At 48.7% G+C, this 26,044-nt stretch overlaps 1 protein-coding gene across 1 annotated transcript in view; it reads left to right on the top strand.

Moving 5' to 3' along the window:
• CCNB3 (cyclin B3) overlaps positions 1-25,765 on the top strand; it is a 92,452-nt gene extending 66,687 nt beyond the window's left edge. Inside the window, exons 10-12 of the mRNA XM_030210455.1 lie at positions 3,885-4,034; positions 13,649-13,779; positions 22,988-25,765. Of these exons, the coding sequence (XP_030066315.1) occupies positions 3,885-4,034; positions 13,649-13,779; positions 22,988-23,099 (393 nt within the window). The 3' untranslated portion in view covers positions 23,100-25,765. The remainder of the gene's footprint in view (positions 1-3,884; positions 4,035-13,648; positions 13,780-22,987) is intronic.
• The last annotated feature ends 279 nt before the right edge of the window (positions 25,766-26,044 follow it).

Here is a 26,044-nt window from a genome sequence, read left to right as displayed (position 1 = left end):
TACCAGAGCGCCCCCCTAGCCAGGGAGGCCATGAAGTTATGCCAGTGGGCAGAGGCGAATCTGGACCAGCTGTCTGCGGCTCACATTGCGGAAGTCCTGAATGTCGAGGCGGACTTTCTCAGTCGCCATACCTTGGCTCCCGGAGAGTGGCAACTATCTGCTCAGGTGTTCTTGGAGATCACGAAGCGCTGGGGCATGCCGACCTTGGATCTGATGGTGATCTCGGCCAATTGCCAAGTGCCGCGGTTCTTCAGCAGAGGACGGGACCCTCGATCTCTGGGGGTCGATGCTCTTCTCCAGCAGTGGCCGGTACAGGAGCTTCTCTACGTGTTCCCGCCTTGGCCTATGCTGGGCAGAATTCTCGGCCGGGTGGCGAAACACCTAGGCCGGGTGGTCCTGGTGGGTCCAGACTGGCCCAGATGCCCTTGGTATGCGGACCTGATCCGGCTTTCCGTAGACAGTCCTCTGCGGCATCCAGCGGAGCGGGGCCTCTTACATCAGGGTCCCGTGGTGATGGAGGATCCCTCCCCCTTTGGTCTTATGGCCTGGCTCTTGAGCGGAAGCGGCTGAAGAAGAAGGGCTTCTCGGACAAGGTCATCGCCACTCTGCTGAGAGCACGGAAGCACTCTACTTCTACTACTTACGCCAGGGTATGGCGTACCTTTGTATCATGGTGCGAGGCAGGATCCCTGTCACCCTTCACGGCGCCAATTGCTTCAGTGTTGGCGTTCCTGCAAGAAGGTCTGGAGAAAGCTCTCTTAAGGTGCAGTTAGTGGCTCTAGCTTGCTTCAGGAGTCGTCTGAAGGGTGCTTCCATGGCTTCTCATCCAGATGTGGTGCGTTTTCTCAAAGGGGTTAATCACCTATGCCTTCCTCTGCACTCGATAGTGCTTACGTGGAATCTCAATCTGGTGCTGCGGGCCTTGCAGAATCCGCCCTTTGAGCCATTATTGTGGCTGTCTCTGAAGGACCTGACGTTGAAAGCGGTCTTTTTGGTGGCAATCGCTTCAGCCAGGAGGGTTTCCGAGCTCCAGGCGCTCTCGTGTAGAGAGCCGTTCCTGCAGTTCACGGAGGCAGGAGTGTCTATTCGCCCAGTGCCTTCCTTCCTGCCCAAGATTGTTTCTCGCTTCCATGTGAATCAGCAGCTTTGTCTACCATCCTTCCATAGGGAGGATTATCCAGAGGAGTATCGTGCTCTCAGATGCCTGGATGTTAGACGAGTTATCAGATACTTGGAAGTGACCAACGATTTCTGGAAGTCGGATCACCTGTTCTTGCTGTTTGCAGGCCCCCGTAGGGGTCTGCAGGCATCTAAACCTACCATGGCACGTTGGGTAAAGGAAACGATTGCGGTGGCTTATGTGGCCGCAGAGAAGTTGCCTCCTATCCAGCTGAAGAGCACAAGCGGCTTCAATAGCAGAGTCCAGGTCCGTTTCCTTGGAGGAGATTTGCAGATCGGCGACTTGGGCGTCGGCTCATACCTTCTCACGGCATTATCGCATGGACGTGGCAGCACGGGCCGAGGCCCAGTTTGGAGCTTCAGTGTTGCGTTCTGGGATTTCCATGTCCCGCCCTGGGTGAGTACTGCTTGGGTACATCCCACTAGTCTATGGATTGATCTGCTTGATGATATGGAAGGTAAAATTATGTATCATACCGGATAATTTTTTTCCCATTAATCATAGCAGATCAATCCATAGTCCCTCCCACATATCTGTACTGTTTGTTCTAGTTCAGTTATATTTCAGGTTCAAGTTTAGACTTCAGTTCCTGTTCAGGAGGACTTCGAGTTCAAGTTCTTCCACTTGGATTTCCCTGCAGTTGGGACGACTTTGTGTTACAGTGAGCTGCTGCTTCTTTCCCCCCGTTTCGACGGTGGTTGGATTCATAACTAAATTATGCCAGTGCTCCCTCCCGCTTCGTGCGGCAGTAGGGTACCTTTGTTTCCCTCTCGCTTTGGCGGTGATGGGTTAAGCCAGCTCCTCCCGCGGTTGCGGTAGCAGGATATGCCAGTCCCCCCCGCGTCGGCGGTGGGTGGGTGGCGGAGTGTCCCTTTTGTGGGTGTAATTCTCTGTGTTTGGTGATTCCTGCGGATGGAGCTTTGATATCAACTAGTGATTTCCTGGTAGCACATGACCACATATAGAGAGGCAAAAGATTGCTCTCTATCTCCACCTGCTGGTAGATGGACACAACCCACTATGGATTGATTTGCTGTGATTAATGGAAAGAAAATTATCAGGTATGATACATAATTTTACCATATAGGTTGTTTCTCCTAGTCAAAGGGACTTTTTCAGCTCCCAGGGCAATAGCCCAGAGTTTGTGGTCCCTGGGTAAACATGTCTCAGGCAAACAAAAAAAGCAAACACTGGGCCTTCAGGATTGAGAAAAATGTAGTCCTTTAATATCACAAATACCCGACACGGGCCGTGTTTCGGCGTACAACCGCCTGCATCAGGGGTCAATAAACTCCTATCGGTCAACTTGCAAACTGTGGCGCAAGAGGTAAGTGAAACAATCGGGGTAAAACTCCTCTTGTGTTATGGCGAAAAAGCTTAACATAAGAGTAAAGTCAAAGTTCTGGCTGTTGAGCCTCTGTGAAGTCTGTGTGGGCTATGTCTCAGAGCAGAAATCTTTAGGCTGATTTTCCTGGTCGAGCTGGACCTCCTCCTCCCAAAGAAAGTGTGTGGGCTGTCTCATCCGGTTGAGCTAAAGTTGATCTTCTCTTACTGGGGCCTAGGTTGGTGGGATGGTTTAACAGAGTCCACAACAAACAGGAAAAACAGAAGAGTAGAAAGTGCAACACGAGCTCTAACATAGAAAGTGTTGATCAAAACAACTTTATTGCATCAAACAGACCTGACAAGGGGCTGTGTTTCGGCGGGACAAACTGCCTGCCTCAGGGGTCAAAGGTTTACACTGTATAAAAAGTGTGGTAAACATAATGTAATTAAAAAGAAAGCATATTATTGAAAAAACATTGTACACAAAATTATATAAGAATACATTTAAAAGAACACATTGGACTGCATATTAAAATGTAAAACCAGATTTAAAATCTAGACAATGTAATAATCATAGTAGTGAGGCAAGACAAAATATAAGTAAAAATAAAAAATGGTGTACATTATGTATATGATATCAACCTTAGATATGATATTACTGTGAAAAGTTGAACTAGGAACACATGTGTAATGGTTTGAGCATCACTCATAAGAAGAAAGAAGGAACAAAGAAGAATCACTCATATACAAAAAAAGAGCTGGCAAAATAAACCCACCTGCTGGTGAGACAATAAGATAAGGGTGCCTGTGGTGAAATGATCCTTTTTGGATGTTTTTTCAATAATGCGTTTTCCTTTTAATTACATTATTTTATTACATGTGTTTTTATACAATGTAACCTTTGACCCGTGAGGCTGGCGGTTTGTCCCGCTGAAATACTGCCCCGTGTCGGGTCTCTATTTGGTGCAATGAAGGTGTTTTGATCAAAACTTCCTGTAATGGAGCTTGGAATGGTTTAACACTATATTGCAGAGCAAATTAAATCGGTCCTCATGACCTGCTTATGATGTATTAGTGTTCCTGGTTTAGCTGCTTCAGACTGCTTTACAAATTGTGCACATGTTAAGCAATATTTAACACTTTTGAGTTTTAAAAATATGTACTGCTCTTTCATTAAAATATACAAAAGTCTTCACCTGAACAGGAACAGAGGAACTTTTTTAAAAAGAAAATCTAGAGATCCAATGGCCTGTTTAGTCAAGTGTAATAAATCTCCTTTCCTGTTATCATTTTTTCACTCTTAATGTTGTATTGGACATAATATAGATATTCTGCAGAATGAACTCTGGTACTACAGACTATCTCTGCTTGGTTGCAGTGCGCCCGTGCAAGCATGGAGACGTTAACCCTGGCCCGGTTCATTTGCGAGTTGACCCTGCAGGAGTATGACTTTGTCCAGGAGAGCGCCTCCAGGCTGGCAGCCAGCTGCTTGCTACTGGCTCTCAAGATGAAGCACCTTGGGGGATGGGTAAGTTTCACTGCATACCTTTTCCAGTAGAGGAAAGGAGGATGAGCTCTCGTAGACCCCTAAGAGTGGGGCCAACTGCCAAAGTTCAGGCCCGTTGACTGTTGAAGCATGACAAGATTCCGGTCATCCCAATACCACCAGCAGGTAATAGTGTTCAAAATTATGCATATCAAAACAAGGAAAGTAGCCTCTATACAGGGCTGTGGAGGGGACTGATAGTATTTGTGCCTCTCTGCTAGGAAAAGAGATTTAAAAAACAACAACAAAAAACTCCCTTTTGTCCTGTTAAATGGATGGGAAGAGGGTACTGCTTTTGTAGAGGAATGACAAGGGGAAGGACAATATTGAACCGATGCTGTTGAAAGTCGCTAGTTTCACCAGTCAACATGCTTTCCATGATGTTTGACGTGATAGTGAGCATGTGTATGTGATGGAGAGGAGGAGCTAAGCGACAAGTGACAAGTCTCAGGGCCTAGAAGCAACTATAATTGTACCCTGTGCAACCTGCAGACCCCCTCCTCTTCCCCCTCCTCCCATCCTCTGTTTCTAATGAGCAAGTGGTGTGGCAGTGGTGTGTCCGTTACTAAAGAAGAACAACCTTGACCAGGACAAACTTGAAAATTACTGGCCAGTATCTAACAGCCCATTTCTAGGAAAACTTATAGACATCTGTGTTCAACTCAGTGATTGGCTAGAAAAGAGAAACTGGCTAGATCCATGTCAATATGGATTCAGACCCTGATATGGAACAGAAACGGTCCTCATATCCCTACCAGATGATCTTCACAAAAACCGAGACAGGGATTTGCCATGGTGTTAGTGCTGCTAGATTTCTCTGCAGCTTTTGACACTGTGGATCATGATGCGCTAGCATAACTGGCAGAAACAGGTATCAGTGGAACAGTACTTGCTTGGTCCAGATCCTATCTATCAGGCAGGCAACAGTCCATACTGTTTAGCAGCAGCTCATCACCACCATGGTACTGACCTGTGGGGTATCACAAGGATTGATACTGTCACCCACTCTGTTCAATATCTACCTCAAGCTATTAGCCGAGCTGATACAGTTAATAGACAGTTTAATATTTATGTAGATGTGCAGCTACTCATACCCACAGCCCTGAATAAACTGACTACCTGTCTAATGTCAATTCAAGATTGGGCTAAAAACAACAAACTTTGCCTGAACCCAAGTAAAACCAAGTTTCTATGGGTCCCTAACACAAGTAGGTACATACCTGACATCAAAATCTCTTTTGGGAATTCGAGCTTCCCCTCAAATTACAAGTCAGGAACCTTGGAATACAGTTAGATTCAACACTTACTCTGATCCCCCTAATCCAAGCAACCTTTAAAAGCTACTTCTATCATTTGCAGCAACTATGCTGCCTTTTTCCTTACTGTCTACAAAGGGTCTGCGCTAGCTCCAAATGAAGTAAATCTGTGGCATGACTCGACACAGCCGTGTTTTGTCACTAAGCCTGCGTCATGCGGCAAACAGTAGTACAAAGAGAACATCGGACAGTCCAAAAACCAAAATATAAGTCTGTTTCTATATTTGTTATTACATAGTAAAGCTTATAATGAAAAGACACGAGTTCATGAATAAACGTACAATGTGTCATGTGATGGAAGTGTTGATGTTTCCTGGCATCTTTTAATAAATAATATAGAGGGTATTTTCATTGATTAAACAAAAAACTAGAATTCAAGACACACAATTCTGAAAAATAAGTATAAAAGAAACATACCCAAACTATGGTTGTAGTTCTTACAAGCAGTAAGAATCTTGTTAGATGGACTCAGGCAAAACCAAACTTCAAGGTAACACCTAAAATATAAACACATACATAAATAAAATACAATTTCTGTGGTTATGGAGGTTCTCCGAGGACAAGCAGGCTGCTTGTTCTCACGACTGGGTGACGTCCGCGGCAGCCCCCACCAACCGGAAGAAGATTCGCGGGCGGTCCGCACGCAGGGCACGCCCACCGCACATGCGCGGCCGTCTTCCCGCCCGTGTGTGACCGTTCCCGCTCAGTCTTGTTTTTTCTGCGCTGGAAAGAGTTGTGCGTCACTGCTCTCTCTTGTCAGCCCCGAAAAACCGTCGCGTTTTCGCGAATTTCTTATTTTTTTGTTTCTGGTTCCCGCGCGTTCCGGACCCTTTTCTTTTCTTGTTTAAAAAAAAAAAAAAAAGTGAACGCGCTTGTTTTTCCCTCGTTTTCTAGCGGGGGCGTCACGTTGCGGCCACGCGCGGTCGATTTATTTTTCGAGGTGTGATTTACCGCCACCATCGACGACTTTAATTTCGCCGACGCGATTTTTCCGTCGATGTCCTCGAAGGTCCCGAGTGGATTTAAGAAGTGTGATTGGTGCGGCCGGCCTATCTCGCAGACCGACACCCACGTTTGGTGCCTCCAGTGCCTCGGGCCGGAGCACAATATCAAGTCGTGCTCTTTGTGTCTTGGTCTCCGGAAACGGACTCAGGTTGCGAGGCAAGTTCTTCGGGACCGTCTTTTTGGAACTTGCGCCGGCCCCTCGACGTCTACCTCGACGGCATCGGTATCGACGGCAGGTTCTTCGGTACCGGTATCGATGTCCGCGAAATCGGCACCGATGGCATCGACCCCAGGAGCACAGGTCCCGTCGGCCTGCCGGTCCTCCGGTGAGGGTAGGGGTGAGAGGCCGCGTGGGCAATCGGCCCCGGTCACTCCCTCTGCCCATGGCCCTCGGGACCGAACCCTGTCTGACCCGGTCCCTCGAGACCGAGGGGGATCGACCTCCTCCTCCTCCATTCCACCTGGCGCTGATGACGGGCACCGCAAAAAATCAAAGAAGCACAGTCATCGGTCGCCTTCGAGGCATCTGGCTCTCGGTGCCGGTGAGGAGTCGACGTCGAGAGGAGAGGTCCCCTTCGGTAGTGGACGTATCGACGCGTCAGGGTCCCAGCACTTCGGTGCAGTCTCCTGGACCCGAGCAGCTTCCGGCACGACACCTCTACCGCCCCCCGCCCCCCCCCCCCCCCCCCCCCCCGTCTTTCCCGACAGCGGGCCTGGACGAGTGCCTCTGAGCCATCCTTCCGGGGATCCTGGAAGGGCTGATGCGCCAGGCTGTGCCAGCGCCGGGGGTGCTTGCGCCCTCGGCGCCGTTGACTGTGGCGCCGGCGAGCTTTAGCCCGGTGCCGAGGCCTTCGACACCGCCGCTGCTTGCGGCGCCGGTCTCGACCGCCACGCAGGTGGAGTCGATGGAGGGAGCTTCGTCCCCGCCGGCGCGGGAGTCCACCGTTCGACGACACCGAGGCCTCGGTGCCTCGACGTCGAGCCGGGCCCGATTAAGGACTCAGCTACATGAGCTTATGTCCGATACCGAGGAAGAGGCCTCGTGGGGGGAAGAGGAGGACCCCAGATATTTCTCCTCAGAGGAGTCTGCGGGCCTTCCCTCTGACCCCACGCCTTCACCAGAGAGGAAGCTCTCGCCTCCTGAGAGCCTCTCCTTTGTAAGGGACATGTCCATTTGCATTCCCTTCCCCGTGGTCTCTGTGGATGAGCCGAGGGCTGAGATGCTCGAGGTCCTCGACTATCCATCACCACCTAGAGAGTCCTCCACTTTGCCGTTGCACAATGTCCTCAAAGAGACACTGCTTCGGAACTGGATGAGACCATTATCTAATCCCACCATTCCCAAGAAAGCAGAGTCCCAGTACAGAATCCACTCGGACCCAGAGTTAATACGGCCCCAATTGCCCCATGACTTGGCGGTCGTGGATTCTGCTCTCAAGAGGGCACGGAGTTCGAGGGATACCGCCTCGGCGCCCCCAGGGCGGGAGTCTCGCACTCTGGACTCGTTTGGGAGGAAGGCCTACCAATCTTCCATGCTCGTGACCCGCATCCAATATTACCAGCTCTACACGAGCATCCACATGCGGAACAATGTGAAGCAACTGGCGGACCTGGTTGATAAGCTCCCGCCGGAGCAGTCCAGGCCTTATCAGGAGGTGGTCAGGCAGCTGAAGGCGTGCAGAAAGTTCCTGTCCAGGGGTATCTATGACACCTGTGACGTGGCATCTCGTGCTGCGGCCCAAGGTATAGTGATGCGCAGGCTCTCATGGCTGCGTGCCTCTGACCTGGACAACCGCACCCAGCAGAGACTGGCTGACGTCCCTTGCCAGGGGGATAATATTTTTGGTGAGAAGGTCGAGCAGCTGGTGGACCAACTGCATCAGCGGGAAACCGCTCTCGACAAGCTCTCCCACCGGGCGCCTTCAGCATCCACCTCAGCAGGTGGACGTTTTTCCCGGGCCCGGCAGGCAGCGCCCTACTCTTTTACCAAGCGTAGGTTCACCCAGCCGGCCCGAAGGCCTCGTCAGGCACAGGGACAGCCCCAGCGCGCTCGTTCTCGTCAACAGCGTGCGCCTAAGCAGCCCCCTGCGCCTCCACAGCAAAAGCCGGGGACGGGCTTTTGACTGGATCCACGGGAACATAGCCGCCCTCAAAGTGTCCGTGCCGGACGATCTGCCGGTCGGAGGGAGGTTAAAATTTTTTCACCAAAGGTGGCCTCTCATAACCTCCGACCAGTGGGTTCTCCAAATAGTGCGGTACGGATACGCCCTGAATTTGGCCTCCCTGCCACCAAATTGTCCTCCGGGAGCTCAGTCCTTCAGCTCCCATCACAAGCAGGTACTTGCAGAGGAACTCTCCGCCCTTCTCAGCGCCAATGCGGTCGAGCCCTTACCACCCGGGCAGGAAGGGCAGGGATTCTATTCCAGGTAATTCCTTGTGGAAAAGAAAACGGGGGATGCGTCCCATCCTAGACCTGAGAGGCCTGAACAAATTCCTGGTCAAAGAAAAGTTCAGGATGCTTTCCTTGGGCACCCTTCTGCCAATGATTCAGAAAAACGATTGGCTATGTTCCCTGGATTTAAAGGACGCTTACACTCACATTCCGATACTGCCAGCTCACAGACAATATCTCAGGTTCCGCCTGGGCGCACGGCACTTTCAGTATTGTGTGCTGCCCTTTGGGCTCGCCTCTGCCCCACGGGTGTTTACAAAGTGCCTCGTGGTGGTAGCGGCGTATCTACGCAAGCTGGGAGTGCACGTGTTCCCATACCTCGACGATTGGCTGGTCAAGAACACCTCGGAGGCAGGAGCCCTCCGGTCCATGCAGTGCACTATTCAACTCCTGGAGCTGCTGGGGTTTGTGATAAATTACCCAAAGTCCCATCTCCAGCCAGCCCAGTCTCAGGAATTCATAGGAGCTCTGCTGAATACCCAGACGGCTCAGGCCTTCCTTCCCGAAGCAAGGGCCAACAACCTACTGTCCCTGGCTTTGCAGACCAGAGCGTCTCAGCAGATCACAGCTCGGCAGATGTTGAGACTTCTGGGTCATATGGCCTCCACAGTTCATGTGACTCCCATGGCTCGTCTTCACATGAGATCTGCTCAATGGACCCTAGCTTCCCAGTGGTTTCAAGCCACCGGGAATCTAGAAGATGTCATCCGCCTCTCCACCAGTTGCCGCACTTCATTGCTCTGGTGGACCATTCGGACCAATTTGACCCTGGGACGTCCATTCCAAATTTCTCAGCCCATGAAAGTGCTGACGACGGATGCATCTTGCCTGGGGTGGGGAGCTCATGTCGATGGGCTTCACACCCAGGGTCTGTGGTCTCTCCAGGAAAAGGATTTGCAGATCAACCTCCTGGAGCTCTGAGCGATCTGGAACGCACTGAAGGCTTTCAGGGATCGGCTGTCCTACCAAATTATTCAAATTTGGACAGACAATCAGGTTGCAATGTATTACACCAACAAGCAGGGGGGCACCGGATCTCGCCCCTTGTGTCAGGAAGCCGTCAGGATGTGGCGTTGGGCTTGCCAGTTCGGCATGTTCCTCCAAGCCACATACCTGGCAGGTGTAAACAACAGTCTGGCCGACAGACTGAGCAGAGTCATGCAACCGCACGAGTGGTCGCTCCATTCCAGAGTGGTACGCAAGATCTTCCGAGAGTGGGGCACCCCCTCGGTGGACCTTTTCGCCTCTCAGACCAACCACAAGCTGCCTCTGTTCTGTTCCAGACTTCAGGCACACGGCAGGCTAGCGTCGGATGCCTTTCTCCTTCATTGGGGGACCGGCGTCCTGTATGCTTATCCTCCCATACCTTTGGTGGGGAAGACCTTACTGAAGCTCAAGCAAGACCGTGGCACCATGATTCTGATAGCGCCTTTTTGGCCCCGTCAGATCTGGTTCCCTCTTCTTCTGGAGTTGTCCTCCGAAGAACCGTGGAGATTGGAGTGTTTTCCGACTCTCATTTCGCAGAACGACGGAGCGCTTCTGCACCCCAACCTTCAGTCTCTGGCTCTCACAGCCTGGATGTTGAGGGCGTAGATTTTGCTTCGTTGGGTCTGTCTGAGGGTGTCTCCCGTGTCTTGCTTGCCTCTAGAAAGGATTCCACTAAAAAGAGTTACTTTTTCAAGTGGAGGAGGTTTGTCGTTTGGTGTGAGAGCAGGGCCCTAGAACCTCGTTCTTGCCCTGCACAGAACCTGCTTGAATACCTTCTGCACTTATCAGAGTCTGGCCTCAAGACCAACTCAGACCAACTTAGTGCGATTAGTGCTTACCATTATCAGCCTGCTGTCCTCGGAGAACACCTGCTACAGGTATGTATCATTCACTTTATAAAAGACTGAGGAGAGCTGCCTTATATAAAATAAAACTACTAGGGAGCTGTTCGTTTTGGGTATATTTCTTTTATACTTTGGTTTTTTAATTTTTGGTTTTTGGACTGTCTGATGTTCTCTATGTTCATGTTACACATGCCTTTTGGGGGATATTGATGTTCCTGGCATCTTTTAATAATTAACACTTATATCACATGTGACACACATTTTGATTGTTGGATGTTCTGTTTGTACTATTGTCTGACTCTTAATGCATGCCTGGTGCCGAAACATGGCAGTGTGGAGTCCTCTGTGCCATGGATTTACTGCAAATGTGCGCTATAAGTTGTCATTATAGACTGCAATTTCTAATAAAGATTGATTGATATGACTCTTTATCATCTGTTGGCATTCTTCGCTGTTTGTCCTTATTTTATCATCATGGGGACTGTTTCCTTTTTGTCTACACCTGCTCCAGTTGGTTCAGAATGCTGCAGCAAGACTAATAGAAGGTTGTAAATGGCACATTACACCATTTTTGCAAAAGCCTCACTGGCTACCAGTACAATACATGGATAAATTATGTCTAACCTTCAAGGTCTTTAAAGGAAATGGTGTAAAATACTTGAATAGGATCACCCTCTACACACCTCCAAGGACACTAAGGTCCTCCCAAGGAGTATCCCTAACCACACGCTCTCCAAAGGATATCATATGATGTGATACCCATCAGCGATCTTCTCCGGCCCCACATTCTGGAATGCACTCTCTGAAAGGCTTTGCTTAACACAAGACTCTGTCTTCCAGGAAACAGGTGAAAGCTATGCTCTTCAATCAGGCCTTTAATGGAATAAGTAACTTGCTAGAAACACACACAGGCACCAGCTGCACATGTTATTCACTCTATCCTAGCTAAGATAATATTCTAACACCTTTCTGACCTCGTGCAACTTTCTTAAATGAATCCTCTTATTTTCTTACTCCTGTTACTCTCTTACCTATCTATATGTTCCATCTTTGCTTATACCCTATACTGTCTATTAAATGTTGTTAATCTGGTCGTGAGCCCAGTCAGAGGCCTAGTATAGGGTTTTGGCCAAGGCCTAGGGTAGACCGAACAGGGACTATGCACTACCCCAGCCACCAAGCCCCCCACATACACAACCAAACTAGCACCACCAGAAAATGGGAGATAGGCCATGAGGCCCGCCTGAATGCTCTATCCGGAACCCACTCGCACAGTGTTCAAGTGTGCGGGCCTCACGGCCGAACAGGAACCGAGTCATACACTGGGAAGGGAGACAGAACAATGAGGGGTCCCCAAAGGGACAGGAGCACCAGCAACACACACAGCGCTAGCTAAGAACGCAAGAGAAAAGGGACTGATAGACGTTTCTATAGGAAACACAAGGCTGTGTCACAGGCAGTCAAGGATAAAGGAAGCCATTCTAGGCTGTACCATACAGCACACAAGGGAAAGGGAAAGCCACTTAAGAATACACAATGCTAACCTCACAACATACAGGGATAAAGGGAACTGCTAAAGAGGAATAAACAAGGCTGTTCCACACAGCACTCAAAGGTAAAGGGAATCCACACAAAGGAAAAAAGGAACTGCAATAAAGGAATCCACGAGGCTGTGCCACACAGCACACAAGGGAAAGGTAAGCAAACAGAGAACGTTGCCTTAACACACACAGATCAGATGAGGAGCAGTGCTCACCAGAAACAGGAGACAGACACAGCAAAGAAGGAATTAAAGCAGGCTAAAGGAAAAGACTGCTTCAAAACACAACCTGCCAGAAGCAGGGCTTCCACTGCAGACAAAGGGTTAACACAGAGGAAAGGGAAACTTAAACACAAACTGGAACATACAAGGGACAAGCTTACCACAAAGAATACAACACCAGCCAAGCAGAGAATAGACCCAGGTGCAGTGTAGTGAGGCAATCAAGCACTCGCTGGGAATACCCAGCACTCACACAGAATCTAAGCGACCAGGAGAGAAAGCAAATCTCCAATGTTAACACAGTGTGCACTAGCACAAACAGAGAGAGAGGAAAGCTGGCTTCAGCTAACAGCAATCAAAGTCTAAAGCAAGAGAGGTAAGGAGAAGTAGGCTTAAGTAGATCAGGCTTCTGACGTCTGCTGCTTCAGCTGTCAGCTCAGCCCCTGACAAGCCAATCAGGAGCAAGTCCCAAACATCCCCTTGTCTGTCTAGTAGCAGAATCATAACAAATGTTTTATTATGTGTTGTGTTGACATTGCCTGGCTCTATGGCAGCCAGAAGGACATGCAATTAAGAGTGCTCCAGCTGCTAGCTGCAAGGAAGGACGACTGATAAATTGCACTGTAATTCACTGGGCTCTGTGTGCCTGGTAGCAACTCTGACCATTTGTACTGTGCACGGGTCTCGGCTCCTCCCTCCTCTCTTGCTCTGACACATCTGTAACGTAATTTTGCATCCCTTTCATATTTGTGCCCTGTATGGCTGCACCGTTATGGTGCTGCCTAGAAGAAAGGGGATGATCTTGGGGAAAGGTGGAGATGAGCTGATTTTTAAAGAAGCAATACAAGGAAGTAGTTCTGAAGTAACTGCTCAGTATCTCACTTCCTAATCTGTCACTTGTGCTCAAGGTTTAGTTAGTTCTAGGAATTCATATTAAAAATAAAACCTGACAGCAAGAGATTCATTCAAGTAGCTTAGTATATTCTGTATCGATGGTAACTAAACCTCCCAATCTTTCCCCATACCAAACATATCCCCTCCACCTTTTGAATTTAACCTTATTTCCTGTTCTGGATTCCTTGATGCTGTGACTGGCCTGTCAGGGCAGTACAATAGTATATCTGCAAACACTGGGATAGAAGCATTTGTATTCCTTCACCGAATGAACTTGCCATGCACATTATTATGCCCTTACTATGTGTTTAATTTCTTGACTCCTCTTCTTTCAGACTCCTACTCTGGTTTATTACAGTGGCTATGAAGCCATAGAGCTGCACTCGCTGGTCAAGAGGTTAAACTTTCTGGTGACGTATTGGCAAGACAAGAATCTAAAGGCCGTGCGGAGCAAGTACTCTCACAAGTGAGTCCTCCACTGGGGTACCCTCTGGGCTGACTGGCACAGTAAACAGCCAGTTATACTTGCAACATAAAAGTGGCTTTCCTTGCTTTTAGTATGTCATATAATTTTTCACTGCTATTCCTAGGGGCTTATTTTCAAAGCACTTAGACTTACAAAGTTGCATAGTAATCTATGGAACTTTGTAAGTCTAAGTGCTTTGAAAATAAGCCTCCACATATCTTAGGGTTAGCTCCAAGGACCCTGGGAGGTGATTTTATAACAGGGGCCTAGTGTAAAGTGACAAAACTTTACTCAATAAAATAAAGGTGCTTACAATACTACTTTCCATATCATCAAGCTGATCAATCCATAGACTGGTGGGTTGTGTCCATCTACCAGCAGGTGGAGATAGGGAGGCAAACGTTTGCTCTCTATATGTGGTCATGTGCTGCCGGAAACTCCTCCTGTATGTTCTCTATCTCAGCAGGTGGTGGTCACACACAGCAGCAGCTCTGGCTAGGCCTCCAAGCCTAATTTTTAGGTTTTGTTGAGTGCCTGGGGTTGAGGGCTCTTTTGAGCAAGTGCAAACCTGGTGGTGCCAGGTCCCTCCTTTTCTCCCCCCTCCCGCTGGCTCCGTTTAAAAAAAAAAAAAAAAATTTTTAAACGTCCTTAAAGGCGTTTATTTCGACGTTTATTTAAACGTTCATTGCAGCTACTCACTGGGACACCAGTTCGTTACAGCTCGGAGCGGACAGCAGGTAATTTTTACCTTTTTATAGCGGGCAGGGGGTTCCCCGATTCTTCTCCTCGTGGCATATGGCGTCGGAGGGCGAGGGCGCAAAGGGTCGCTCCCCGGATCGCTTGAGCGCTTCTAGAGGGGATGCGGGGGTCTTACAGCCTAATTTGCCCTTGTTGGGTGACAGTTTCGTGACCGATGAATGTCCCGGTCCTTCCTCCGGCGTGGCGGTTTTTCCCGCCATAAACGCCCATCCCCCGCTCCTCGCCTCCGCCATCTTGGCCGGCCACGCGGCTCGGATGGCTTCTTCGTGGGCCGCCCTTGAGGTTGGAGACATTAATGCCATGAACGCCCTTAATTTGGGCGACGGCACAAAAGCGGCTAAAGTTAAGCGCCGTTCTTCCCGCGCGGCTCCTTCGCGGAGTGTCGCGCCGGACGCCATTTTGGATGCGCAGCATGTCTCTCCCCCGCTCTTACGAGCGCCGGTTGAGGGTGCGTCTAGGGCTGTTGCCCAGGCTGCGGACAGTCTGGGGGGTTTCTCCCCCGAGTTTGTTTTGCTGCTGCATCAGGCTTTCCTCATGCAAAACGCTGCCCCTGCTCCCTCGTCTGGTAAAGAGGTTGAGGTTCCCAGAGGTAAACGCCCTCGGGTTGATTCCCAGGCCTTGGAGGAATTTGTCTCCTCCGATGTAGATGAGGGCAGCGTGTCTGAGATCTCCCAACGGTCCTTTGCGGATTCCTTGGAGGAGACGGATCCCCGCTCGGATGGAGCGGATGACCCCTCTGCAGCGCGGCTTTTTAGCCCAGGGGATTTGCCCAACCTGTTGTTACAGGCCATGGACACTTTGAAGATTTCCTCTCCGGAGGACGTCTCTCCCTCAGCCCCTGTTGGCTCTGCCATTATGCTGGGGACGAAGCGCCCGCCTAGAACCTTCCACATGCATGATGCCATGCACTCCTTAATTTCGGCTCAATGGGATGTCCCGGAAGCGAGCCTTAAAGTGGCTAGGGCTATGTCCCGCCGCTATCCTTTGCCTGAAGGTGAACGTGAGGCCTTTCTGTGGCCTACCGTGGATTCTTTAATCACTGCGGTGACTAAGAAAACGGCGTTACCAGTGGAAGGTGGCACGGCCCTAAAGGACGCCCAAGACAGAGGATTGGAGGCGGCCTTAAGGTCGTCCTTTGAGGCGGCTGCTTTAAGTTTGCAGGCCTCAGTTTGCGGCTCCTATGTGGCCAGGGCGTGCCTGACTATGGTGCAGCGGGCTTCCCCCTCGGATCATTCCTTGAGGGCTGTTTGGCCGGCCCTGGAATCGGGCTTAGCCTATTTGGCAGACTTGCTGTATGATGTCTTGAGAGCCTCAGCTAAAGGCATGGCTCAGACAATCTCTGCGCGGTGGTGGCTTTGGCTGAAACATTGGTCTGCTGACCATGCCTCTAAATCCCGCCTGGCTAGATTGCCTTTTAAAGGCAAGCTGCTCTTTGGGGTCGAGCTGGACAAAATCGTGACCGATCTCGGCACGTCTAAGGGCAAGAAGTTACCAGAGGTCAGGGCTCGGGCTAGTACTCGCCCTGGTACCTCCAGAGGACGGGCTCAGGAAGCCCGTCGGTACCGCCTGGGCAGGTCGGGCTCCTCTGCCCTCTCTTCCTTCAAGAGGAACTTCTCCCCCAAGCAGCATTCCTTTCGCAGAGACCGCCGTCCCGGAGGTGCTCCCTCCGGTCCTCCCCCAGGGTCTCGTACCCAATGACGGGGCCTTGGTCCACGCCTCAGTGCAGATTGGAGGACGGCTGTCCTCGTTTATGGGCGAGTGGACCACAATAACTTCAGACGCTTGAGTGCTGGAAGTCATCAGAGACGGCTACAAGCTAGAGTTCTGCCGACCCTTAAAAGACGGGTTTGTACTCTCTCCCTGCAAGTCTCCGGTCAAAGCTGTGGTAGTGTAGCAGACCTTGGACAATCTGTTCCGCCTGGGGGCGGTCGTTCCGGTGCCAGAGAATCAGCCTGGCAAGGGACGTTACTCCTTTTTCTTTGTGATTCCAAAGAAAGGAGGTTCTGTACGGCCTATCCTCGACCTCAAGGGGTCCATTGGGCCTTGAAAGTTCGGCACTTTCGCATGGAGACCCTCCGCTCTGTTATAGCGGCAGTGAAGGCAGGAGAGTTCCTGGCATCCTTGGACTTCAAGGACGCGTACTTGCATATTCCCATCTGGCCTCCTCATCAACGCTTTTTGCATTTTGCAGTACTGGTCGACACTTCCAGTTCAGAGCCCTCCCGTTCGGGTTGGCTACTGCTCCGCGGACCTTCTCCAAAGTAATGGTGGTCATCGCGGCCTTCCTGTGGAAGGAAGGAGTTCAAGTCCATTCTTATCTGGACGACTGGTTGATCCAAGCCCCTCTTATGCAGAGTGCGGCAAAGCTGTGAACCGGGTGGTTGCTCTTTCGAGCTCCCTGAGGTGGATCATCAACTGGGAGAAAAGCCAGCTGCGCCCGACTCAGTCCCTGGAGCATCTGGGAGTTCGATTCGACACCCAAGTGGGCAGAGTGTTCCTGCCAGACAATTGGATTGTCAAGCTTCAGGCTCAGGTGGACTAGTTCCTAGTAGCCTCTCCTATTCGGGCTTGGGACTATGTGCAGCTGTTGGGCTCTATGTCGGCCACGATGGATGTAGTGCCCTGGGCCAGGGCTCATATGAGACCACTTCGACAATCTCTGCTGCTGCGCTGGACTCCGATGTCGGAGGATTATGCTGTGCGCCTTCCCTTGGACCCAGCAGTGCGCAAGGCGCTGAGCTGGTGGACGCAGACAGACAGGTTGTCTGCAGGAATGCCTCTGGTGACCCGGGAGTGGATTGTCGTCACGACGGACGCCTCTTTGTCGGGCTGGGGAGCCCTCTTCTTGGGAAGGACAGCGCAGGGGCTCTGGTCTCCTGCAGAGGCAAAGTGGTCTATCAACCTCCTGGAACTCAGAGCCATTCGGTTGGCGTTTTTTGGAGTTCATCCCGGTACTGGCGTTGAAGCCAGTACGGGTCCTGTTGGACAATGCCACGGCTGTGGTCTATGTCAACCGCCAGGGAGGTACCAAGAGCGCCCCTCTAGCCAAGGCAGCCGTGAATCTATGCCAGTGGGCGGTAGCGAGCCTGGAGCAGCTGTCAGCAGCCCACATTGCCGGAGTCATGAATGTCAAGGCGGACTTTCTCAGTCGCCATACCTTGGATCCCGGAGAGTGGCAGTTATCGGCTCAGGCGTTCTTGGATATCACGAAGCGCTGGGGCCAGCCGAGCCTAGATCTATTGGCGTCATCGGCCAGTTGCCAAGTGCCGCGTTTTTTCAGCAGAGGACGGGACCCTCGATCTCTGGGAGTCGATGCTCTCCTCTAACAGTGGCCAACACAAGAGCTTCTCTATGTGTTCCCGCCCTGGCCCATGTTGGGCAGGGTGCTAGTCCGATTGGCAAAGCATCCGGGCTGGATAATCCTGGTGGGGCTGCCAGTGGAGCAGGGTCTGTTACATCAGGGTCCCGTGGTGATGGAGGATCCCTCCCCCTTTGGGTTTACGGCCTGGCTATTGAGCGGCAGCGTCTGAGGAAGAAGGACTTCTCAGACAAGGTCATCGCCACTATGCTGAGAGCGAGGAAGTGCTCTACTTTTACTGCTTACGCCAGGGTTTGGCGTACCTTTGCAGCGTGGCGAAGCAGGCTCATTTTCTTCATTCGCTGCTCCAATTTCTTCAGTGTTGGCATTCCTGCAAGAAGGTCTGGAGAAAGGCCTGTTGCTCAGTTCCCTTTAAGTCCAGGTAGCGGCCCTGGCTTGCTTCAGGGACTGCCTGAAGGGTGCTTCCCTGGCTTCGTAGCCAGATGTGGTGCGTTTTCTCAAGGGAGTTAAGCACCTGCGCCCTCCTCTGCACTCAATGGTGCCTGCGTGGAATTTTAACCTGGTGCTCAGAGCATTACAGAAGCCGCCTTTTGAACCCTTGTTGAGGGCATCTCTGAAAGACCTGACGTTGAAAGCAGTCTTTTTGGTGGCTATCCTTCAGCCAGAAGAGTTTCCGAGCTCCAGGCACTCTCATGTCGAGAGTCTTTTCTGCAGTTCACTGAGGCAGGAGTGACTATTCGCACAGTGCCTTCCTTCCTGCCCAAGATTGTTTCTCGCTTCCATGTGAATCAGCAGCTCTGTCTCCCTTCCTTTCGTAGGGAGGACTACCCAGAGGAGTACTCTGCTCTTAAATATCTGGATGTGAGACGAGTCATCATCAGATACTTGGAAGTGACCAATGATTTCCGGAAATCGGATCATCTGTTTGTCCTGTTGGCAGGTCCTCGTAAGGGTCTGCAGGCTGCTAAGCCTCCAGTGGCAAGATGGGTCAAGGAAGTCATTGCCGCGGCTTAGGTGGCCGCGGGGAAGGTGCCGCCTATCCAGCTGAAGGCTCACTCCACTAGAGCTCAGGCGGCCTCGATGGCAGAGGCCGGGTCCGTCTCCTTGGAAGAGATATGCAAGGCGGCAACTTGGGCGTCGGCCCATACATTCTCCAAGCATTACCGCTTGACTGTGGCGGCACGGGCGGAGGCCCGGTGTGGAGCTTCAGTGTTGAGTTCAGGGATTTCTATGTCCCGCCCTGGGTGAGTACTGCTTCGGTACATCCCACCAGTCTATGGATTGATCAGCTTGATGATATGGAAGGTAAAATTATGTATAATCATACCTGATAATTTTCTTTCCATTAATCATAGCTGATCAATCCATAGCCCCGCCCAGATATCTGTATGGTTTCTATTCTGGTTGCATTTCAGGTTCAAGTTTAGTCTTCAGTTACTTCAGGAAGACTTCGGGTTCAAGTTTTTTCACTTGGATTCTTCAAGAGTTGAGACGAGTTTGTGTTACAGTGAGCTGCTGCATTCCTCTCCCCTCCGTTTTACGGGGCTGGATTGAGACATAAATTCTGCCGGCACTCCCTCCCGCTTCGTGCGGTTGTAGGGCAGTTTTGTACCCCTCCCGCTTCGGCGGTGCTAGGGTCAGTCAGCTCCTCCCGCGGTTGCAGGATAAGCCAGATCCCCCCGCATCGGCGGGTGTGGTGTCCCTCCCCCGCTCCACGGGGATGAGCTGGACGGATTCCCCTCCCCCACTTGTGTGGGGATGAGCTGGGTTAATTCCCCTCCCCCACTTGTGTGGGGATGAGCTGGGTTAATTCCCCTCCCCCGTTTCGGCGGTGGTGAGCTGGGCAGAGTGTCCCTTTGTGGGTGTAATTCTCTGAGTCCTGCAGATGGAGCTTTGATATCGACATACTGAGGAGTTGCTGGCAGCACATGACCACATATAGGGAGGCAAAAGTTTGCTCTCTATCTCCACCTGCTGGTAGATGGACACAACCCACCAGTCTATGGATTGATCAGCTATGATTAATGGAAATAAAATTATCAGGTATGATTATACATAATTTTACCTTGGTAGCTATAGACTTTATTTATTTATTTTGGTGCATTTTTACCCCACATTTTCCCACAAGAGCAGGCGCAATGTGGCTTACATTAATTCAAGAGGATACAATACAGTACAGAGATGGCACAGATACGGAATGAGACAGGAGGGGAAGGAACATGGGATAACACGAGGTGAATGTCAGGGGCGAAGCAACCGGCGAATAACCTGTACAGTCAACGAGAGAGAGGTTAAACAGTGGAGAAGGGTAGTTAGTGGGGTCCCTCAGGGGTCTGTGCTGGGACCGCTGCTTTTTAACATATTTATAAATGACCTAGAGATGGGAGTAACTAGTGAGGTAATTAAATTCGCAGATGACACAAAGTTATTTAGGGTCGTCAAGTCGCAGGAGGAGTGTGAAAGATTATAGGAGAACCTCGCAAGACTGGGGGATTGGGCATCCAAGTGGCAGATGAAGTTCAATGTTGACAAGTGCAAAGTGATGCATGTGGGTAAGAGGAATCTGAATTACAGCTATGTCATGCAGGGTTCCGTGTTAAGAGTCATAGAACTAGAAAGGGATCTGGGAGTCATCGTTGATAACGTTGAAAACTGCTCAGTGTGCTGTGGCGGCTAAGAAAGCACACAGAATGTTGAGTATTATTAGAAAAGGGATGGAAAACAAACACGAAGATGTTATAATGCCGTTGTATCGCTCCATGGTGTGACTGCACCTCAAATATTGTGTCCAATTCTGGTCGCCGCATCTTAAAAAAGATATAAAGGAATTGGAGAAGGTGCAGAGAAGGGTGACGAAAATGATAAAAGGGATGGAACAACTTCCCTATGAGGAAAGGCTAAGAAGGTTAGGGCTCTTCAGCTTGGAGAAAAGGCAGCTGAGGGGTGATATGATAGAAGTCTACAAGATAATGAGCGGAGTAGAGCGGGCAGGTGTGAAGCGTTTGTTTACACTTTCAGACAAAAATGAAGCTAGAATATGGTAGATTTAAAACAAATAAGAGAGAGGTTTTCTTTACTCAGCGTGTAGTTGGACTCTAGAACTCGTTGTCAGAGAACGTAGTGACAGCAGCTGGCCTTACAGAGTTTAAGGGGGGTTTGGACAGATTCCTGAAGGAAAAGACCATTGAACATTATTTAAAAAAAAAAAAAAAGTAAAACATTATTTACTTTTTTTTTTTTTTTTTTTGGGGGGGGGGGGGGGGGGGGTTGCCGGGTTCTTAAATTGGCCGCTGTCGGAGACAGGATGCTGGGCTTGATGGACCCTTGATCTTTTCCCAGTATGGCGGTGCTTATGAATAAGCCTTGTCAAATAAGAATGTTTTTAAGGTCTTCTTGAACTGTTGGTGGTTGACTAGCTCTTTTAGTTGTTTTGGCAGGACATTCCAGCTATAGAATTTTGTTTATATATTGATTTATTTTTGGTACATTTTCCCACAAGAGCAGGCGCAATGTGGCTTACATGAATGCTTTATTCAATGTAATGCTGGTAGGAGCCTTTATCAGTGAAGATTTCACTTGTAGTTTATCATTTTCTTTTTTTTGTGATGTGGTGTTATTTTTTTCTAGGGGGCTATTTTGTCTAGGAGCCATTTTGTCAAGGGTTATTTTGTGGGAGGGGCTATTTTGTTAGGGGCTGACTTGTCAAGAGATATTTTGTTACAAAGCTGTTTTGTCGGTGCTATTTTGTCAGGGCTATTATGTTGGGGTGCCGGGTGGCAATACATACTTTAAACAGACATTTAAAAACTTTATCCCATTGTTTTGGGTTGCAGGTCTGTGATTAAAGTGTTTCCCATTTACTAATATATTTCTGAACAGATATATCGTCTTTCAACAATGCTTGATATAGTCTACAGATCTCCCCTTTCCCAGTGACCGAGTTCATGGCCAGTTCTATACAAGTAAGGAGAGCTCCTCCCTAGCCCTATGCAGTATGAAATCTCTCAACTGCATACAATGAAAAAGGTCAGTACTGGGCAAGCTATAGTCATCTTGGAGTTCAGAGAAGGAGAGGAGTTCATCCTCAACCCATATCTGCCCAAGGTACTTGGGATCATGCAGCCCAGAGTGCATAAGTAGTATCAAGGAGCCCAGGGGTAAATCTAGAAGCGTACTGGTCCTGTGGCCAGATCTGCTCAATATTTGGGTGAAAATCGCAACAAAATTATCCCAAAGTTACTACTATTTTTATAACTGGTTGGACCATGAGATAGCAAAGACTGTAGCCCACTATAATTTCAAACAGCACTGAAATAGCTCCCAATCTTTATGGGTCCAGTTACTAATTATCAATCTTCTTAAAACTCTTTCTGCAAAAGTCTTTATACAGAAAAGAACATTTAATTAAGCATAGTAGGAAACCTTCCTCAACATGAACATATTGCGTATAAAATGCATCAGGACGGAGGTTCCCCAGTTCTTCCTCCAAAGTTTGCAAGTACAGCTCGCTTCTTATTCTGTTCAGTATGGTGGCTGCGTTCTCAAAGCAAGGCCTCCCTTCCTTTAACATACCCATATAGTTGTGGACTTTGTTAGGGGGAGGTGGTATCCCTACATTCTCATTGATCTGGTAGATTCTTCCTCCTGCTTCCAGATCAATGGAGAACCAGGGCTGGGATCTGGCACCACAAGTCTTCCTTTGCAACCATACAAGCAGTTCACTCTCCTCTCCCACCCGTTCAGTATTCCTACATCCTTTGCCCCCCCCCCCCCCCCCCCCCCTCAGCATACCTAGTGTGGTCCTGGGCCAAGTGCCATATACAGGGCTCCTTTCAGGTCCCTGAATCTGGCCACTAGGAGTCACTCTTAAGCAATGACTCATTAGCCCACGCAAGGAGTAGAAGAACCCATCCTGGTGATCAAACCAGGGACCTTCCCTATAGCCACTAAACTACCAAGCTGACTCTCATTGTCTATTTTGATGGCTGCATTCCCATAAAATGCCTCATATATGTACCCTTCCTTGTCCTGGCTTCCTATCATAGATCTGAATAGCTTTCGCAATATGGTGTTAATTTTTTGTTATGGGTAACTTTGTTAATGTGCTAATACCTGGCTCTTCGATTTCAGAGTCTTCTTTGAAGTAGCCAAAATAGCCCCTTTGGACATGATGAAATTGGACGAGGAGCTGAAGAGAGATGCTGAGAGGCGAGGGCGCCCCCCAGGAAGCACGCTTTCCTAGATCCTTGTTTACTTTGTATATAGTGTGTAAATATCTATATGTATATTATAAGTTTTGTAACTTTGTGGACTAAGCTAATGTAAATATAAAGGTTTTAAAATACCTCCATATAGAAGGAGGAGCAGAAAATAGGAAATGGGCACTAATTAAAAAAAAAAAAAATCAGTCAACTGTTAATAAAAGATGCAAAGATTGTATCATGCTTTGGCCATTATTTTAGAAACATCCATTTGTAAATAGTGCCATTTACACATGTCTCGCACTTGTGTAAATATCTATTTTAGAGAGCTGCTATTTACACATGGAGATCTTTCCCATGTAGAAATTTGAAGGGAGCATGGCTTGGGCAGTACTCAAATCTGTGTGTGATGAGGGAAAACTTGCCATGTTTTGGCCAGAGCTTTACATGAAGGATTAAGGTAGCCATTCTCCTTAATCCTCCGTTGGTTCTATTTTGGAGGCAGAAAAGTTAAATTTGTTACTTAAATATTTAGCTTGCAGCACTTACACCTGTAGGTTTATGAAATGGGGCAGCTACATATTGAAAGTGATTCCACATATACATGGAAGCTGTGAAATCACCACTCCATGCAGAAGCTTCCGGATTCCTATTCATTTTTTTCAGTGTGTACATCTGTAACATTGCAGCTGTAAGACCCTTATTGCAATTATAACTTTTAGCAAACAGTGGGGTTCTTAACACCAGAAATCCTAGTCGGATTGCTTCAGTTACTGACCTAGCATGACAGTATTTGCTTTTTGAGGTCTGTATTTTGCTGCTTGGTAAAGGATTCTTCTACATGTCTGCAACCTCACTGAAATCAGTTCTTCCCAAATACTGCTTTTTATATCAAACCTCTGCTCCATGTTGAGACCTGTGTGTTGAAGCCATAACTTCTAGGTAAGCTATCCCTCTGCTAGTGGACATGCCTTTTGCTTGGACTTTGGGGTTTGAGTTCATTATGTATGACGGGGAAGAGACTTCTGGGCAGGTCATCGGAAGGTTCACACTTCCGTTTTATTTTCCTATTGTTTGTGATTGCTAATCTCTCTCCTTGACTCTTAAAGCTGGGAGTCTGTATCCCCCATTTCACCATTGCTAAATGTATCCGTAATAAGGAAGGTATTTCCAGATCAAGAGGTGGTTTTACTTATCCCTCTATTAAATTGGTGCAGAAAAATGCCAGTATTTTTTTTTTCTTTTTTACTGCACATAGCAAGTAGTGCAGATTCTCGGCTTTCACAAACACTTGCACTGTTACTCTAGTTATTTCAGTTTTTAAGATATGAAGATATAAGGCTCAAAAAATACCCAGTGTACCTGAATGTAACTCACCTTGAGCTACTACTGAAAAGGTGTGAGCAAAATCTAAATAATAAATAAAGAAAGAAAAGTTGTAGGTAGAAGCTAGTTCAGCAATCAAGGTTTATATTTTTTATCAGGTTAGTACACGGACCTGTGTCTTTACAGGCCTGAGAAGAGAGCAGAAAAGAGAAGTGAGACTCTTAAACCTGGTTAAGTCAGTATAAAGCTATTACTTACCATTTGACCTTGTATTGCTAATATTCAAGTGGACTAATATGGAGGGCAGTTTATAAGTGGTAGTAGGGAAGAGCATCACCCATCAGCACACCATCAGTCTGCAGATGCATCTTTACACTTCAGTGAGAGTAGGTTTAAAAGGTGGACGGGCTTTTCTCCATTTTTCTTTGTGTTGTACTTATGGTATTTGCAGTGGAGCATTCTAAAATCTTGGGTTTCCCCATGGGTGCTTTTGGATGACAGTACCAGTAACATACAGTGTCACCTGTGACCCATGCAGCTGCTCTTGTTCTGTAAGACCTCCCCAAATTGAGCAACCCTGGTTCATCAGCTGAGACCTCTGTTTTATGAGGCTTCCATGGTTCTGTTACATAAGGGTTTAGCTGCCTTTAGTGCTATCAATTAACTTTAGGCCAGTAGGGACAGCCTAACCTAGTCCTGGGTTTTACTACGTTGCATACAATGGACATGTAACATAGCAGATGATAAGTAGTTATCCAGTCCAAATTGCTACGGCAGGGGTGGGCAATCTCGGTCCTTGAGGGCTGCAATCCAGTCAGGATTTTCTCAATGAATATGCATGAGATCTGTTTGTATGCACTGCCTCAATTGTTTTGCGGATAGATCTCGTGTGTATTCATTGAGAAAATCCTGAAAACCTGACTGGGTTGCTGCCCTCAAGGACCAAGGTTGCCCACTCCTCTGAACTAAGGGATATATCCCAGCTACCTGCTGTAGAAGCCTGATGCTTGTGGGATGCTGCTGTTTTTCTAAATCTATTTTGATTGCAGAAAGCTTGTCCTGTGTGGTAACGAATGGTTTAAATATTGAGATTTTGTTGTCTGTGGCAGGCATTTGAGACTCCTCCTTCAGAGCAATAAGGGCTTACCATTTGCAGCTGATGAACGAGTAAACAACTGACATTTAAGGTGTAGGCAGATCCTTGAAAGAACTTGTGTTTCTGTACAGTTCTAGCAGTTGTGATTAGTCGTAGATTAAAAATAAAAAAAAGGGGGGGAGGATCTTGTTAAAAACCAAATAAAAATTAAGAGGCTAATAAAAGGGTGTCTCTAGGCCAGTGATTCCCAAACCTGTCCTGGGGGAACCCCAGCCAGTCAAGCTTTCAGGATATCCACAATGAATATGCATGAGATGTGCATACCAAGGAGGCAGTGTATGCAAATTGATCTCATGCATATTCATTGTGGATATCTTGAAAACCCAACTGGGGTTCCTCCAGGACAGGTTTGGGAATTGCAGCTCCAGGCCCAGGAATTGTGAGACCCCTACAAGTGGGATCTGAAAAAGGGACTTGCGAGGGTAATCGCAAAAGGTCCCAGCTCTAACACATTATTTTTTTGGTCCTGTTAAGATTCTGCTTTCTGGGTAATGGTAGTAACCT

Source organism: Microcaecilia unicolor, chromosome 7, assembly GCF_901765095.1.
Source record: "Microcaecilia unicolor chromosome 7, aMicUni1.1, whole genome shotgun sequence".
Lineage (NCBI taxonomy): Eukaryota > Metazoa > Chordata > Amphibia > Gymnophiona > Siphonopidae > Microcaecilia > Microcaecilia unicolor.
The sequence above is the reverse complement of the archived record's forward strand: the minus strand, read 5'-3'. Positions and strand labels throughout refer to the sequence as shown.